This window comes from Aythya ferina, assembly GCF_964211825.1.
Source record: "Aythya ferina genome assembly, chromosome: 10".
In the NCBI taxonomy this organism is placed as follows: Eukaryota; Metazoa; Chordata; class Aves; order Anseriformes; family Anatidae; genus Aythya; species Aythya ferina.
The window spans coordinates 21232462-21252664 of NC_140306.1; the positions used below are offsets into that span (position 1 = coordinate 21232462).

At 32.9% G+C, this 20203-nt stretch overlaps 1 protein-coding gene across 18 annotated transcripts in view; it reads right to left on the bottom strand.

The window, feature by feature from the left end:
* ERC2 (ELKS/RAB6-interacting/CAST family member 2) overlaps positions 1 to 20203 on the bottom strand; it is a 547528-nt gene that overhangs the window by 122321 nt on the left and 405004 nt on the right. For all 18 annotated transcript variants that reach the window (XR_014696351.1, XR_014696352.1, XR_014696353.1 and 15 more), the window contains one exon: positions 13094 to 13228. Coding sequence is in view for 3 of the 18 variants with exons in the window: in XM_084530654.1 (XP_084386780.1) it covers positions 13094 to 13228 (135 nt within the window). In the remaining 15 variants the exon portion in view is untranslated. The remainder of the gene's footprint in view (positions 1 to 13093; positions 13229 to 20203) is intronic.

Consider the following 20203-nt stretch of genomic DNA (forward strand, 5'->3'; position numbering starts at 1 on the left):
TTAAAAAGAAATATCTCCTGTCACTACATAGGATTTACTGTTCTTATCCAATTGCTACAAAAACATAAAATCAAAAATTCAACTGCCTTCAAAATCACAAGATGAGGAACTTAGAAAACAGTGTTTTGAAAACACTATACAAAGGTGTTGAGAGCTTGTATACAGATGTCTTTTCTTTTAATACAGAAGTGTAGCTCAACACAAGTTTTGCAGGTATCTTTCTCAGCCTTCAGTTCTTTATGGTTCCTCAGTTTCAGTAGTAAATTTGCCACACTGGCCTTTAGATAAAATGGGATACATTATACATCAGGTTAAAAACAAAGGATTACTGTAATTATCATCTACATGGTAATTAGATCATGTAGCTAATTAGATCGTGTAGATAACAAATTGTAATATATCAGATACCAGAAATTATATTCCTATTCATAACTACTCTGCACATAGCATACCCTTTATTACCAGTGAATGCAAAATAGTTGCAAGAAGTTATATTTAGTGTTGTGTTGCAATAAAAACAGATCTACAGAGAAATACAACTGGTACTGAAAGTGGTATCTCTACAATATATGTATCTTGGGGGGGTATTCTGGATTAATTTTGCTCCAAGACTGAATTCCCATTAGCATTGAACTGTGGTGGGCGACCTCCTGAAATGCATCTTTCAGATAAACTTCTTCAAAAAGGAATTCATTGTGTCCACTCCAAAACTGCTTCTGGTTAAAAACCACAGTGCAGTAAGTAGGAATAATCAAGAGTTTTCTTCAAAATATGTAATCTTGATCATAACTAGAACTCTAATGTATACGTACTCCAAGACTGCAAAATTCTGTATTACTATGAGGCCCACTGGTATAAAATTTGGTTATCTGATGTGAAGAAGACAGTGAATTTTACTCAAGAAGCAGACGGAAAATACGTCAATGAAATTGAAGTACTGCACATCCCCTCACATTTATGGCATGCAAATATATTTATAAAATCAGTTATTTAAATAAATTTAAAAAAAATCAAAAATCCTAATTTCCTTTTATACAAAAACTTTTGCAACACAGGCAACATTTAAAACTTTATGAGTTAAGCTTTGCTGGCTCTCTTCCCACAAACAGAAGACCCTTCCTGACAAGGCTCATCATTTTTCCCTTTCATATGCCAGCATGCTAAGAATTAATGTCTTAACTTGAGTTGAATAAATCCAGTGATAACCTGCTCATCTCTTGAACTAACTTTCTGATGATAGATTTATCCTACTCTTCTTATTATTTGTGGCTATTAATGGGTCATTAAGCATGTAACTGCTGGCTCTGGACTGTGAAACTGTCCTACTTACAGCAAACAATTACATTTCCAGATATTAATTTCCATTTGTTTTCCAGAATTTGATTTCCAGAAATTTGATTTCCAGAAATCTACCTGCTAAGTAATAATATTTCTTTCAATTCAAGAACTTACCCTAAAATCAGAATCTTTTAGAGCTTAGAAAGACTTTCATCTGCTACTCAATTTCTTGGAAACATACAGGAGCAATCACAGCTGAGGACTAATCTCATAAACTGTCCATATATGGAACAACTGACTACAGAAGAGTTTTATGCATGAATGATTTGAAGCAGTGAGCCTGTAAGTGGAAAGGAGAAAGTCTAACAGTGGATTCATTCAAATGAATGGGCAGAATTTTCGAAGCTCTGTATTTTATGTTTCATTCATATATTCAAACAGTTGAATAAATATTAAAAATTGCTTCAGTAATACGGATTTATGTCACAGGCCTGTTTTCAAACCTAACCATAACAGAAGTGGTCACAACTGCATCATCCTGGTCACTGGTGCATCATCTAGTTATGAAAATGACCATAAAGTCTATCTCACCATTTGTTCCAATTGTATATAGTTAAGTTACAGTCAAACATAAATACTGGTGATGAAGGTAGGCAGAAGGTGGTTTCTTTACAACACCCAGACTAGCATTAACATGAATAAGATGTTTCACCAGATACTGATACATTTTAAAGCTTTAGCACTAGATGAAGCAGAAACTCAATGCTTCTTACAAGAAGTGGTCCATGAAATCAGATTTGCAATGCAAAAATTTATGGTCCCGTTTGTAGTGAAAGCCTGTGACATGTTATCTCACTTAAGTAACCAGTGCTAGATATGCAACTCTTGTTACCAAGTTACTGTCTCCCAGAAATGGATTTCTGGCTCTCTCATTTGGTGTAAAAAACCTATTTTAGATTATGATGGTGGCAGCTAATTTTTCTAGTAAAAAATATAAGATAAATGTAAACCTCTGTATAAGTGTTGTATATTCTAACATGCACATTCAGGGGAAGTGAGGGGGAGAAGTGTCTATAGCTAAACATGATCTCAAAAAATTCTTCCATATGTGGAAAAGACTGCAAAGTTAACATATAAATATATATGTATATATATATAAATATACATACTGAGCAGTATGTATACATTATATCACATTAAACTTCAAAACATAAAACAAATTAATTTCTGTAAGCAAAGGAGAGGTATAACTTTTCAATGTACAAAATCCACCTCCTGGAGGTATCATAGACAGCAAAACCTGCATTCTACTTGTTACTTTTAATACTAGTTTAGCTGGCCTCTTAGTCAAATTATGAATTTAATATAATTAAAAGGTATTAGAAAATTCATCTGGATACAATATAATTACAATTAAGAGGTAGAAAAAAAAAAAAAAGTATTCATAAATATTACACATTTCTATTGGTTTTTATATAAATAACATAAGAAACTTTGAACATGAAGTTTGTAACTGTAAATGGTAATATACCAAACCTAAGGACTAGAGAAGCCCTGAAAGACAAATTCCAACTTGGAGCAGACTCTCAAATTTCAAGGCTCTTTCTTTTTCTCCATCACAGGTATGATGCAATCTACAAAGAAATTTATGTCTGAAACCACTCTCATTATCCTTAAAATCTGGGCTGCAAGTTTCTATGGAAAAACACTGATTTTCTTTTTAGGTTAAAGTAGATAGAAATACTTTGCTAGATATCAGAGGCAAAAATCTTGTATCTATTAGAATGACCATATGATAAGACTTATTGGTTCTGGGAAATTCTAAACAAAAACAACATCCTAATTAGAAGAAAAGCATTTTCCATTTAGGAACGTGTTTATAATAAACAATATAGCTATGATAACTGCATACAATTTAATAGGAGAACTGACTTTTAAAGTGTGACCAGGATATAAATAGGATTTTATTGCATTCACTTCAACATGTCTCAACACTCTGTGATGTGAATCACAAGTTTTTTGTTCCAGAGGGAGAATATGCATAGCAAAGATGAAAAATTAGAGGAAATACTTAAAAATGTGAGAGTATTTATGTGACTAATTTGCACAGTACTTCTTAGATCTGTAAGTAGCAATTAATTCAGCACAATGCTAGTTATTTACAGTGGATATGCCTGGGATTGTTTATACTGAATGTACCAAGAAGCAAACCTTGCCCTGCCCAGATTCCTAAATTAAATAAATCCATGTGACTCCAATGAGCTTAGTGCAGGCTCAGCACTGTACTAATACAATTGTGTGCTTCCTCGAAGCTTGAGACACCAGCAGAACAAGCTCATGTACGTTCAGTGAACAGACAAGAGCAAGCCCACACCTGCCCAAATACAAGGTATAAACATACAGAATAAAGAAACACAGAATATTAAACAAAATCTGGGTCAGGGAAGGAGCCAATAATTCTGATTTACTGCATTAAACAGCTATATCATATCACTTCTTTTATACACTATAACACTGGTACTTTAGGGTTTTCCCCTTAGTTTTGTTTCTTTTCCAAACAACTGAAAGACAAAGTTTTAATGTTGCAGAAATGTCCCTAGGATGACATTTCAGTTTTCCATACACACTGATCTTCTGCTGAGATTGGACTTTCTATTCATGGTCTAAGGAAATGTGAAGAATTTCACAGTTTTCAAATAATCATGGTCATTTGAATAAGCAAAAATAACCTAAATAACCTTTCTTTGTTGTTCTGTTTGCTCACCTTCTAAAGTTGTGGGCTTTGTGTTTTGTTCTGTTTTTGTTTTAAAGACAAATCCTTTTCAATATTCCTGGGGCCTATTCAGGAGTCTTAAGGTTGGCAACATTCCAGTATTGCCACAGAATATAAGGCATTGTGTTAATAGCCAGGTCTGCCAAAATAAACAAAGTAGCATGTACTCTTTTTCTTTAAAATTATATATGGATCAATACAGTGATTTGCCAATCAGGATCCAGACACTAAAATAACAATCATTGTTCAACTGTCCTATGGCTCTGATTTCAAAGTCATCCACCTCAAACAGAAACTCATCTGAATTGTAGTGTTTTTTACATTTTTTCTTTCAGCAACTTCAAGAATATTTAGCAGTTCCAGCTGATGAGCTGTTTCCAAGATCAGTCACCACTTTACAAATCAATAAACACTGTCTAACAGCACAAGGTCTTCTAAAACTTGCAAAAAGAAGTGGTATACTACTATTTTATAACAGTTATACTGTTAAGTTTCATGCATCACTGCATTCAATTTCTTTTTTCAAATTAACAAGAAAAGATTTTAAAAACTATGTGGATTTAATACTAAGGCAGATATCAGATAGACAGTTCTTTAAAAACAAGTTGACTTCCTTACTGGAGAATGTTATTAACAGAAACTTCATGGATACACACTGTTGCATCACTGTCTTAGTGAGGAGGACTTTTCCTTTTGATAAAAGGATAGTTCAGAAACCTTGAACAATATTTTTTGGCCTCTTTGCTGAGATTTCAGAAAAAACAGAATAATAGAAATTATGATTGTGAGTTTGTAATTATCTACTTCTAACCACCACTGCCTTGTATAAGTGCCGTCAAAAATGGATTAAAAAGATGTAAAAGGACAGGCTACATGCATACACCACCACATGACATTCCATCCTCAATTACAGCTTTTAAGAACAGGGCCAACTTTCTGGAAAACAGAGAGATCTTACAGTTTTATAGCACAGCTTATGATATTGATACTTTCTCAAAATCTAAATCCTTTTTATGACAATATCATATGTCATCATAAAATAAATTTGTAGCCTTGGTGATCATGAAGTGAAGCATACAACTTTGACTCAACAACAGCTTTGGAATTCATGAAATGAGAAACACCTTGCATTTTATGTCTCTCAAAATCTCCAGTTCTTTAAGCAGTAAGAAGATTTGATAGTTCATATAGTCATCAGGATTGGCAATGAAGTCCTAAAGTATGAAAATTCTTTGGATGTCTTACCTTCAGTCTTCCACTGTGTGGACACAGAATCAAATTCTTCATATGTCCTCTCAAATATATAACTTCATAGTAAGAATACTGTCAAACTAACTGAAGTATAGCCTAGAAACATAAATGTCCCAGCTTACCTACATAACTTCTTCTAATTCCCTTTTTTATAGAGAGATCCTGTTTTTAATTTAAATAATTAAGTACATTTTGTACCACGTAGTCCACAAACAGCAACTTGAACTCAGGACCTTTTAACCACACAGAAGAGATGTCATGAATCTTAACAATAAAGACCTGGGTGATAGCAAAAGAATGCTGTTTTTTTATGTGGAGACCATTCTAGAGCTGGAGATCTGTCATACGTGACAATAATTTAAAGAATGTTTCAGAGATACCAAGAAATGTAAAATGCCAAGGGAAATTAATAGTAAGTGAATATGAGTGACTGTGGTTTATCAGCCTCCAAGTCAGAATACTATACAAATTTGGAAGGGCAGAAAGTAGTCTGAGATTACAAAACCAAAAGGGAATGAGATGTCTCAATTTGACCAGGCTTGTGGTTTCTGAGACAGCATTCTCTATTTGTTACAATTCTGAAAGTAAAAGACAAGACAAAAGGAGTGCAGTACAGAAAGGCACCTTTAGTAGTAAATAATATTGTGCCTATTTCTATCAACTTTATTCAGTAACATCACTTCGCTTCAAGAGCATGTTTACTTGTGTGATACAGACAGGCACTTCCTCCACAATATTTTCAATACAAGGAGGAAAACTGAAGGATGACATTGGCAAAAGGGGCCCAGGGAAAAAGTTATTGAGGAAAAAGGGTAAGCTTTTAGAAGTGAGAAGTAAAGAGAGCTGGGAAGTTAAACAGTAAGCTTTGTGATGTCATCTAGGCTATTGGGCAGGATGGTTTCTAAATCTAGAAGTTCAAATTTATCTAGATATGCTTTTTGTCTGTTCCAGATGCAAAAATACAGATTACATTACTGTAATGCACTCTACAACATGCTACATATTGCAACCCCTTGAAAACTGAAGCTAGCACAGAATGTTTATTAAATTAAGCTCATATTCTTGCTAAGAACACTACACCCACACTCCAGGATATCCGCTGACTGCCAAAATATTTTCAGGTGAAATTTAAGAAAGTTTGCCAACTCTCAAACCCAAACTGAAGAGAATAAATTTAAATTTGTAGTGCGAAACTGCAAAATTTTATTTTTTTTACTGTTTCTTACATTTTTAGTTGTGTTTTTTTTTTTTTTTTTTTTTTAATCCTTTTTTAAAGACTGGTAAAATGGTTAAAATTGCAGTGTTACTGATACAGCAGCACTCACTTCATGGAAATTTGTTTATATCAAGTAAAAATCAGATGTACCAACATAACAAGGGAACACATTGTGAGTCCCTGTAACGTGACTATATGTATGGGCAGAGGAGAGTTAGAATCATCCTACTGCTTATAAAGTTTTCATATCTTCCCCAGACTTAAGGTCCAGAGGCAAAATAGATTTCCAACTTATATCTCTCTCTAAACAGCATTGTGAAAAAAGAGGGGATAGAGGCAAGAAGTGGTTGAAAACCTGGTTTTGTTCCCTAGCAGCAGACAGAAGACATAAAAATCGCATAAAAAGAGAAAAAGCTTGTTACATCTATTATATCTGAAAACAGTGCACAACCAATTCCTTCAAGAGAATTTGGAGACCCTATTTCTAATTCTAGAACTATGATGCTGCATGATGCCCACAGATGAATATGAAATTGAATAACAATTATAATGAAAACACGATCATAAAAACAAAATATCAATAGCTGAACCAAATAGCACACACAAAAAGTATTCCTTTTTCCAGTAGGTTATAGATATATTATTTATAGATATTTATTTTTATATTTTATTTTTATATATTTATTTTTTATTTATAAATAATTTTCTTCCAAGAGACTGCTGATGCACCACCCTCTTTAAAGGGGGTACAGAGTCACAGCGCTTTACATCAGTAAGTGCAAAACATCTTCTTCTTCCTTAAAAGTATGTATTAAAATACACACGCACATACTTTTACCACCATATCTCATAGCATACAAGTATTTCTTTACATCAATGTAGAACGCTAAGTTAGAAAATCCAATATTATTCACAGAAATGGGAAATATTTCAACATTAACCTTGCATGTTCAACTGCCTCTTCCTTCTCTGGGATTTCTGAGAAAACTTTCAAAAACCTTCCCTAACATGCACAAAATTAAATAGCATTTATGTTACAACACCACATCATTTTTTCCTTACAAAATAAAAAATGTCCTGTGATCATTTGCAAGTTTATTATTTTCCCAATTTGCTCTGTGGTTTCACACCATCAGCAGTGGGTTGAACCACAGTCACCAAAAACCACATATCTAGAATCTGCGTTTAATACACTATTGAATGGAAAATACAGGTTTGTGTGGCACATGGCAATCAAATTGCTGTTAAAAAAAAAAAAAAGTGCTGTATGGAATGCTAAATAATACAACACAGTAAATAATAATAATAACAACAATAATTATTATTATCGTTATATTTATTGTTATTAAATTATTGTTATATATTGTTATTTAATTATATAATAATAATTATTATTATAATAATTATTATAATTATAATTATAGACTAACTTCATTATAATTATTATTATAGAAAAACATAAGCTAAAGCAATTACTTGAGATCACTCATTTTTATACTTTGCTGTTCTCAGAAAGACTATGCAGCCAGGATTTTGCTATGAAACTTGTATTTGTTTGCCTTACAATTAAATATTTGCTAGGTTAATCCACTGTTCACAGTCTGGAAAATTAATAATGGCAGTACTTCAGGAGAACATCTCATCCAAGCTCATTGCACCAATACAAGAATAAGTAAAGCTGTTATCATGTGCAACAGATATTTGTCTAACCCGTTCCTCAAAATTTTCAAGAAAGTAGTTTCTATTACATCCACATTAAAGAACGTTCATGTTTCTTTCAATTTACAGATTTGTTACACACATAGTTAAAAAGATGTGTTGTTTTGTTTTGTTTGTTTTTTGTTTTGTTTGTTTTTTAAATGGCTAACCTAGTTATTCTTGGTAAGAATTAAATTTACCACTCCTAGTCTTTCTACAGTGGGCACTGGAACACAATCGATCATCGTCTTCTTTACAACAACATTTTACTTATTAGAAGACTTACAACTCGCCCTTAATACTTTCTAGACTAAACAAACCCAGTTCTTTAAGCTTTCCTCATAGGTCATGTTTTCTAAAACTCCTATCATTCTTATTGCTCTCCTTTTGTCCCTTTCCAATTTGTCTATCTTAAAGCACGGTGTTCACAACTGTATACAGATTTTCAGATGAGGTCTCACCAGTGCTCAAAAGAACAGAATAATTACTTCCTGCTTCTTTTCCAGCATTACATCCCATTACAGAATTAGATCTAACTTCATTGCAATGGTATTCCATTGTTGGCATATACTGCTTTCAATCCAGATTATATTTCTTTTGCCACTCTATTGACTCAGTACATGTGAAGTTTCTCTTCTAAATGGACTTCTTTTTACTGAACTTCAGCTTACTCATTTCAGACTTTCTCTCCAGTTTATTAAGACTTGAGCTTTTTATTGAGACTGGAGCAGTTTATTGAGCAAGTTATCTGCTCTTACTATACCTGCAGTTTATTGCAGCTTCGTTCATTACCAACAATAAATGTGTTAATCACTGAAATAATTTCTAAAAAAATACTCCACAAAAGTGGATAAAGGACAGACTTCTTAGCATCCTGCTGCAAATATCCCTGCTGTCTGACAATGAGTAACTGACATTTTTTACATAGCATGCTATTTATATCAGTTGTGCAACCATTCCATGCTGATTTCATGCATAATTCAATTAAAATTATTTATTGTTATAGCTTTTATTATTGTAATGCATTTTACTCGCCTAGTTATTACAAATATATGATAGTACAGTGTCAAAGCCTTATAAATTTAAAGTATTTCACAGCTACTATTTTCTTCTTTAACCACAAAGCCAGTTAACCATATGAAAGGAAATTAGATTTGCCTGGCATACTTCTTCCTTGACAAATACAGACTAAAGTTATAATGGCCATGCTATACAAGGGCCACCTAGACCTGCATCCTGTTTTAGACTGTGGTCCAAAACTGTCACCTAGAAAAGAGTGCAAGAACAAAATGAATGCGTAGAGATACATCATTTCATACCTTCAAGAATGCAACTTAAGACTAGCTTATCTGTTTTATTATAGTAATCAACTATCAGGTTGATTTATGTGATTAGGAAATGATCAGGTAACTTTTAGGAAAAATAACAGCAAAGCAAGCATAACATGATTTGATAAACATTAGGATAGATATATATATAGAGAGAGAGGTAGATAACATCATGCAGTCTGATACAGACACCAAGTTATTGAAAATTAACAGTAAAGAGACTACTGGGTTTCTATTGACTCACTGATAAATAATTTATTCCATAATTTTTTCAGTATCCAAAATAAAGTGATTAATCAATCTCCATATGTTTTACTTGTAAAGTACTGTTTGCCTTTATCCTCCTAGGGTCCCTTTTGTACAACATAAGAGTTGTTGAATACAATCATAGATAGTTCAGAGACTACTTCAGCTAATATTTTATATTCTCTACAACAAAATATATTGGTTTAACCCAATGGGAATGCGACTATTTTATTTACAGATTGTTTAATCCCTCATTTTTCCCTGAAAAGTGTGCCTTGTTGTATAACTGCACTAAATAGCAAAGTTACTATTAATTTTATTAAAGATTTTTAGTTTTGTTGTTGTTGTTGTTTTTATAAAACTAAGACTTAAATTTAAAAGGTCCAGAACACACAAGCATAAACAACTTGTGTCCTTTTTTTTCAAGAAAGGTTGCCCTTTTTGCTATATTTATAGTTTTTTTTTCTTGCTGCTTTTCATTCTTTTGCTAGTTATTATTATTAGTTATTTGCATATTAGTATTTTTGATTGCATCCCTATCTGCCTTTTATACCTTTTTTATACTTGTCTACTTTATTTTTAATCATGCACCCATTTCCATCATTCATAATTTTTATTTTTTTTATCCATTCTTGAAGAAGTTTTGATACAGATTTTTCTTTTTTTTTTTTTTTTTTTTTTTAATGTTTCTTATCTGTTCTTTTCTCTGAATAACCTGCTATTGTGCATTAAAAAGAGTCTCTTTCACTAAATGTTAGCTTGTAACACAGAGGTAGGTCTTTCTTTCTTTTTTTTTTTTTTTTTCCCCCCCATACATCTTGCCTTCATTCTGTTCTGTTCATTCTGTTTCTTGCAAAAACGCAAAACATTTTTTTATTTCATGGTCATTTTTAGAATATTTTGCCTTATCTTATATATAGTCAGCCAACTTATGTCTGTTAATCAGAATGAGAACTACAACTAGATAGTACTTGTTGTCCTTAATATTCTTTGAAAGTTTTCTTTCTGAAAGTTCTTAACATGTTCCAAGAACACGTTAAGTTGTCTAGGTTTTGTGTTATTTCAGTTTTTATGTTTTTGTTTGTTTGTTTGTTTTTCAGTTGGTATTCAATAAATTGATCTTTCTTGTACATACCAGTTCCTGCTGCTAGCAGAGCTCTAGTGGTCATCCTAAAAAAGCTTAATTTGTCTATTTGTCTCCTATTCCAGACCAAGTAGTATATCACACTTCTCAGTTGTAACTTCACCACCGTTTGTTTTTTTCCTTTTATTTCAGCCCGCGCATTATGAACTTATGAATTAATTTAACAGCACAAAAGGATTTTTTATAGAAAAAAAAATATATTTTTTTATTTTTCCCCAGGGTTCCCTATCTGGAAAAGAGTTATTTGCTTCTAAAGATTGTTTTTTCCAACTCCAGCTATATCCATATATGAATACCTTTCTTCCTTGTCCTATTCTGACTGAGTTCCTCCCCAGACTTGTACAGTTTTCAACTCTCACCCATTGCTAAAGAGAGTAAAGTCAAGAAAAGAAGTCTATCTTAAAGTTTGAATGTCATCTTCAGGAGTGCATCCATCCATAACTGACAAGCTCACTGTACAAAGGAATTTAAAATTTGAAATGGAATAGTGTCACCTATTAGCAGCTGGAAACATCTGACATACTGGCAGCATGGCTTACATGTGTATTTTAATTTCAAAATAGATGTTTGTTTCTTTAAATTTCATCTCCTAGGGCTAGTTTATTTCATTTGTATTCCCTGTAGTGTGGCTTTTTTTTACATACATACACACATTCATGTACACACACATTATTCTATACTATAACAAATTGTTGAGCATCTGGTGCAGATACTTAATAAAGGACCATAAAAACATGGCTGCTGGCAGAAGGTGATTTGAAGGAACAGATTAAGTTGCCACTAGAATATGAAATACTATTTTGGTGTGGATATACACAAATATAATGTGTAATACATGATGAATAAATAATTCAATTGTTTTCAATACTATAATGTTATGATAACTTAATGTAACTATTAACTATACTATTATAATAATAAATATAGCAATACATAATTGTTAATAACAGCAATAATACCATTATTATCAATATTATAAGTATAAAATTAAAATAGACACATTGTTTTTGGTGGATCTGGTCTTCCAAAATTAAGAGGTCTAGCATTTTCTGTTCAGAAACATCTGTTTCAAACCCATCTAAAAATAAAATAGAGGTTGCACACTGGACATGTAGCAAAATTCTTCCTACCAAAGGAACAGCAACATTATGTGAAAAACCATGCTGCATTATTAAAAAGGACAGTTGCAATGCTAATAAACCACAGAACATCATGACCTCTTAATTCCAAAAATGTAATGTATAACTGTTATTACTTTAAAACTGTGACGATCAACTTGTTTTAATAGTTCTGCATTTTACTTTTCACTTAACTTTCACTAACGTTCTAAACTACAACCACTAAAAACAAATGAGTTTTGTAAAAAAAAATAAATAAAAAATATGTTTTAGATGTTTAAAATTTGCATTTATTTGTATACAAATATTGAAATTTACAAAATCAAAACAGTGTTGGGCTTAGGGATTGTTTTTCTACTGGGGAAAAAGGTTCCTAGTTCCCATTGTTCCATTCCCAATTGAACAATGCCACCATTCTCAATCAACAGACATTAGAAGAGCATTTTATTAGACAGCCCTGTAACACAGGACCCTAAAAAGGATAATATTATAAAAAGAAGAATATTGAATCATTATGCATTTTTAAACTAAAACATCTTGAAATTTTGTTTATCATGCCTAGTTAAAAATGTATCACTTGATTTTAAACTATACCTGATATTTGATAGCTTCAACAGAAAAATACATTCACAGTTTAGAACTAGGGGGTTACAAATTGGCAGAGGGAAAACCTGCATAATTTTAAGATACTAATGATTTATACATTTACTTTAAATAAATAAATAAATAAATAATCCCCAAAGTGAATACTTCTGAAATCACTCTAGTTATGAGAATTTCCATTGCTTTTCTACTCTAAAAGTTGAATTATGAAATGCTGAAAATAGCTGTGAAACTTTAAAAAAAGATAGAGAAGAGAAATATAAGGCACCAGACAAAAAGTCAAAATGTTTAGATTCTTTCAGGCATGGAAATAAATACCAGAGCTATTAATTTCTGTTCAAAGAACATATTGCTCATTATTTCTTTGGAATATTTGCTTCACATTGAAATACCAAAATAGTAAAAGTGTAAAACTGAAGTTGAGAAAAGGCAACTGACCTGATCTGGAGAAGGTCTGTGGTTGGAGTGTTGTGGCCTCCCAGGCGATCGGTGATGGTGGTGGTGGTGATGGTGGTGGTAGTGGTGATGGTCGTCATCATAGTTATCTGCCATCAGTTTCATTCTGTTTTGTGTCTATTTAGGATGTAAAGTGAGACAATTTATTACATGCTGGAATATATTAATTCAATACTTGTTTTGGCAAGATCTTAGCTCTTCCTTCACTCTTTTTTTTGGTAGCTGCAAGGACCTAACAATAGAAGTCAGGCCTGCTGGCTCATGAAGAAAAGGAAACAGGAATAGAAAAAGACAACAAAGCATGTGAACACATCTGTCTCAGTTTTCACGTATATAGAATTGCACAAAGAAGTTGGGAAAGGATATGATCAAGGATGTTGTGTTTGAAGGGCGTCAACAAAGACATTCAACTTCTCTAAATTTAATATTTTAGAACATTTGTCTTTTTTTTTCTTCAACCTATTACTATGTCTCACTAATTAACTTGCAAAAATTCACCAATAGAAATATTATGTGTTCTTGAAATATTTACAGTTATCTACTGCAAGTCAACAACAATAATGAGTAGTTATGCTAAAAGCTAAATATTAGCTATATTTTTAGTTGTATGCCAGGATCACCCTGTTAAACAGTAAATTAAAATAATCTTGAGTCTAATTCATGCAGACACAGATGCTTAGACAAATAAGTGATTATGGGACCAAATTAAAGTAAGTCTTAGATATAAATCTTTAAAACAAGATTAAGTAGATGGCTGAAAGGAAGATCGCAGTCTAAAGACACTTAATGTCACCTTCAAAAAACTAATCTTAATCCTGACACAATTTTTCTGTAGGGGAAAGGTTGCACTTGAAGAAGCATTATCTACTTTGTGTCAATTCTCTATGAGGACACCACTTGACTAGGTCATGCACAAACGTCTACTTTGCACATAGACACTTTGGAGGACATTAAAGATAAGAGTCTGAAGTCAATTGCAAGAAGTCACAGTTCTACCCACACTCCAAGGTGACAGGATGCATATTAACTCCAATGAGGATGCTGTCAAAACACATTACCCCAGGATTTTCTCCAAACTAATCAGTTCCAAAGGTCCAAATTAAACAGATGAATTTAAACACGAGTCATTTATTTGGTTATATTCCTATGCTAGCAGGTCTTACTGTATTCCACCTGAAAATGTCCATGGGATAGTATGTGGTAAATTTACTTCCTAAATGGATTATCCTATGAGAAAAATTGCATACCATATCTCCGTTTAGAAAATTTCACTGATTTAATAAATTAATAAATAGAAAATGTAAAAACTAAAATATTGCCATTAAATTCCCTCATTTTAATGAATTTGCTGAAGTAGAAAAGATTTCTGAAAGAAAAAAAAAAAAAAGAGAGAGAGAGAGAAAACTAAATATTATTACAAAATATTTCAAAATAACAGAATCTAATGTGAGGAAAACTATGAGCCCAGGGTTAAAAAAAAATCCTAAGCTTATTAATTATTGCTAATTATTAATTAATTAGCAATTAATTTTATTTTGAACTACCATAATGCTTCTCAAGCACCTCACATTGCCACTATTAGGGAGACAAACTACTTTATAGGAAGGCACTTGCACTCAGTTCAAGTTAAGATTAGAAAAAAAAAATCATAAGGCATTCATAATAACAAGATAGAGGAACAGTCGCAGATGGTATGTGTGCATGCTTTAGCCACTGTTAGACTCTTTATGGGCATCCCTATAGCAATAGAAGAGCATCTTCTCAGTGGGTTACAGAATACATGTAGCTCAAGTAGTAGATTCTTTCAAACAGGAATTGCGCTGGCACTATATGGTGTTTTTTCATGTCTTTTAACACTATTTTCTGCACAGTTGTGATCATTCCATTTTCTCCATCATGGATAAGAGAGGAGCATAGACCTGTATTAATTTCAGTTATGAATTTCTACTGATTTTACAAAAAATTAAAAAATAAATCAATGTGATTCATAGTTAGCCTGTTTGTCTTCACGTTCAAAGAGGATTGCTTTTTGAACAAGAGTGGAAAAGATGGAGAACTAATAGACAAATAATAACCCACTTACTGTAAACACTGTAATACCCTGCCTCTTTGGGGAAGCTCCTAAGATTTTATTAGTTTATTTTCTTATCAATGAACAGCCTTAAATTTCCTACCTTTCAACTGTATTCCATAAAAGAATGCAAAAGTTAAACAAGATGATATATGCAATCCTAAAAGTGTCCCCTGTAATGAGGTGTTGGAGATTAGACGTGTCATGGGATAAGAACTGTAAACGAATGATGTCATCTTTCTAATTTTGTGCTGAAATATAAATAAACCACTTCTAATGTTTCCTCCTTTTGGATGCCAGATTGCAGTAAAATCTGCACAAAGAAACTGTTAATGCTGCAGTAGGGTTCTTTTAGTTGTCCTGTTCTGGAAGCAAAACGTATAAGAAATAGGAAATTAGGATTTCCTTTCAATTGATACGATCATCAAACCATCCAAACATTTACATAATATTTTATTGTTATTGTTCATTCCTTAAAATTATACTAAATATTTTTAATAGCTTTTTCTTTTTATTAGTTAGTGCTTCACAATGACAACTAATAGGATTTTGAGTTTCTGCTTCTCTTCAATTTAGCTGCTGTCAAAGAGAGATGCTCACTTCAACAGTGAACTCCGTTTTCCAGATATGCTTAGCTTTCACTTTAGCAGTACAAAACATGGTATGATTTAAAATTTTAAAAGCAGGACTTTTAAGGATAAGCAGGAGGATTTCTGAAGGAGGAACAAAACTAAAGCCATCCAGAAAATTAAACAGAGGAAAAATATAATCCTTTTCAGCTCCTTCTAAACAAAATGCTGAAATGTTACTTCCATACACTTCCCTTGCTAACTCTTTTAATTCTTAGTAGGCATTGAAATGCCATGTATATTATTGTTTGAGGGAGAAACTAATTAACCACACTGGAACTCATTCAAGACCCAAAGGCTTTACACACCCCACACACACATACAAGCACACACACCAACACGTAGAAAAGGATTTTATTGGCCATGTTTTAGGACATTGGCTTATCAGACAAACAGGAACTGCCTCTGCTCAGGGTTTCATGTCAACACATTTGAATATCATTCCAGTTCTGACTTGGGGGAAAAGTACCACCTACTGACTTGGCAATGCCAGAATTTCCTGCACCATCTTCAGCATGCCTGAAAATTTCCTGTTTGAAAATACATGAGACTTTTTCTTATATTATTTTCAAAAGCACTGCAGATTCCTAAATATGGCCTTTTATGATGATCTGGAAACTCAGCCCTGGAACGTGCAATTCATAAAAATTTGAATAATGCTGGCACATACATTAATATGTATCTAATCTGCATCATCTACTACTTTGCAAGAATAACCACAAATCAAAAATAGTTCCTTTATATAGTTCAAAATTTTACTCACATTTTCCTCTAAAAATCTAATCCCTACAAGTAGTTATTACAGAGCTTGAAAATGATTTTTTTTTGTGGAGGAATGGTTAAGTGAAGTAGGTCATGTGAATGTTGAGCAACTAGGAGGTCGCGAGCTAACAAAGTATCGAACGCAGCTCATATGAGTCTGAGAAAGTGCGTAAATGAGTCTGAGAAAGTACGTAAAATCTGGGAGGTTTCAGGGAGGTTTCAGGTACAAGGACATGATATCTGTTGGTATGCTGGGAAAGTACTAACTGTGTTATTTTGGTGGGAAACTAGCTGATAGAATAGAGAAATGCACTAACCAATCATGAGCTTAGCTTTTGCAATATGTATGAGCTAATTATATTGAATTAGATAAAAGACGACTGAGCTATCCAATAAATTGAAGTTCACTGATCACTCATATTGAGCGTCTGTGTCTTCCTTCCGTCGACAACAAATGTCCTCGCAACATTTTTTTTCTTTTTTTTTTTTTTTTTTAAATTGAAGTTTGAAATCAAATTAGAGGGCTGATTGCAACCCCTTCCTGGTGGTCTGGATAGCCCCTTGCTCAGAATTTAATACTTTTTAGGTGAAAACCACCCTCAATTCAAAGGCGGTGTTAAAAGTAGGCACCTTCCTGATGTACATGTTAAGGTACATTTTTTAAGGTACATATCTTTTTGCCACATTTGTTTCATGAGCTTGCTCAAAATCAATTTTTGTTTTCATTTTTTTAGGTAACAGTGTTCACTACGGAATGAATAACATCAGTGACTTAGGGAGGAATTAGCTTTTAAGTTCTCTGCTGCTTCCACTACTACATAGCAGACCTTCTCAAATAATTAAACATTTCTGCCTTTGCAGTGGTCAAAAATACATCTGCTTCCCAATCAGGTCATTATAAAACCCATCATCAGAGTATACTCAGATACTAACATGGATATTTTCAAATGGATAATTACTGGATCTCTTCTGTTTATTTAAGAACCTCCTAATTCACAGTCTAGTGTAACTTCGTCAAGTCCCTAACAGACTCTTCAGTGCAACATTTAAAAGCATCAAGCACAAGCAGCTGGAAGAGCAGCTGCATTAGCCTGTGTAAAGTATGATTCCTGTGTGCCTCCACCCCAAAATCTCCAGCCAGCTCCTGATTAAGAAATGTTGTCAGTCCCGTATATAATAGGAAAGACCTAGAAGAAAAAAGAAAAACAGAAAGAAAAAAAAAAAAAAAAAGGAAGAAAAAGGAAGAAAAACAAAAAAAAGCTGCCATGGCACATTCTTTTTCCCAATGATGAGACCAAGTCTGTCCTGTGTACACTTAACAGGAGGTCATCCAAAACAAAGTTATGTTATTCTTGAGGAAAATATATATACTCTATTCAAGTTGAACAAATTAAATATTCTTTTACTTTCTTCCTGTTGTGTTTGCACTGGTATATTACAGCTGAAACAGAAGTTACAGGTTTGATGAAGATGTATCTGGAGAGCTACCCTAGCCTGCATGAGACTTATGAATCAGGCCTTTAAGCCTAAAATATTGTGAAATCTCCATATGCACCACTACTTAAAATTATGGAATATTCTGTGAATAAATCATTCTTACAATTTCAATTGCAAATCCACTGACTCACATCAGACTAAAGGTAACACTACTATACAGCTTCCTGAAACCTCTCTATCAATTTCTGTGTCAAACAGAATTTTGGAGAATATGTATTTGCAAAATTTTGGTGACCTATACATAGCACCATTGTTTGTTTCCATTTATGATAATCATTGATCTTTTTTTCTATAGTATTCTTCTTTTTCTAATATTGTCCTGTGCATATCGGATCTAACCAAGTCAGCATAAGATCACATCTGCCGATTTCCTACAGTGGAGGTCATTCTTTACCAGTAATATTTCTAGAGACAAACATGAACCAAGATGCTACTATCTTTCAGACATTATGAAATCCTAAGTAAGTGTTGACTCAGAACATCATTACACACCACATCTTCTTTCATACTCATTGTCATCTTTTCTCCAAAATATAGCAGATTGATTTGTTTTGCAATCTACTTTGAAGATATGGACTACTTTAAACAAAGGGAGAGAATAAATTTCAAGTTCAGCAGCAAAGACAGAAGTGACATGTTGGAAGTCACGGACTTTTATTTTGAAAAATTACATTTCCTCCTCAGTGACTTCAGCAATCATGTTCTGTGACCACAATACAGAGATATGTACTCAGTTAGTCCTATTGTCCAGTGTATTATTGCTTTAGTTTTAGATATATGTTTTTATGTGTGCCGATGTATATAAATACACACACACATTTATATATGAATTTATGTACATATCATCAATTCCTTTATCCAGGAAAGACAGCAAAGCCTTTAGACCACAAATGCTTAGGCAATTTCTTGTTTTTAACTTATTCTGGCAAAATGAAACCAGTTTCACTAGTGGCTGAAGGAATGATGAACTGCAGCATAGGCCTGAAATTAGAAGTGGGTGTGTCACTCAGAGCAGTCCAAAAAGGTATAAGTGATCCATTTGACTTGCAAAGGAGATGGGCTGTCAGTGGTCTCAAGTATTTTCTCAAGGCTGTGGTTTCCAAACCTCTCTTCTATTTCATTCCTTTTTAATTCTGCCAGTGGAAGTGCATTGTATTCTAACTCAGACATTGGCAGAAGAATCCTAAATTCTATCCTTAGCATGAATCTGAAATAATTTAGTTTCAATTTAGCATACCAGTTTGAATTTGCAAATTCTAACAGTTTGGGATACATTTCCTTTATGGAACATATTTGATACAAAAATAACTAAAAGACAAGGAACATGAAGCTCTGTTACTTTTGCCTGTCATTTTTCAGCGTGTTTCAACTTGGTTTTGGGCTCTTACCTCAAGTTAGGTAAGCTACAAATTTTAATTTCCTGTTTTGATCATTCATCATATGCTGAGAAGCGGTATCTCTGACAGCAAAATTATCATACCCAGTTGTTTATGTTTTGTTTGTTTGTTTTTGAAAATGTCTGGTGAACACCAGGCCCACACCTGAGACAGAACAAGTTTTAATTTGGCTTTATATTAGGAAAGAAGAAAAAAAAAAAAATAAACTTGTAAAACGCAACAATTCATTAACTGCATCTCTTACAGACTCTGTATAGCCTTATTAGTTTTATCCTGAAAGACTTCCACATTTTTTTTTGCTTTAAATTTATTGACTGCATTCAGTAAATGCTACATCCATTTTGAAATAAAGGAAAGATAGAGGAATTAAAAGTGGTTTAAAGCTAGGAGAACAGGTATATTAACACTTAGGGCTTGAAACACTTGTCTTTGATCATTCAGTATCACTATTTGCTAAGCTGTCAAGGTTATGAATGGTATGTGTAACTGAATTTTTAACCCACTTAACAAGGAATTTATGATCAAGCTCTGTATGAATACTGACAGATATTTCTTGTCCTTCTAAAATTCTGTAGAGTTTAAGTAAGGATCTACAGAAGTGGAATGAAAGTCTTTGATTGACTAGTAACAGACTCTCAATAGCTTAACAACAATCTGTAACTGTAAAACTATAATATTAAAACTGTCTTTAAAAAAATATTTTAGCAAGGTGGCAATAGGCAACTATGCTTTGATC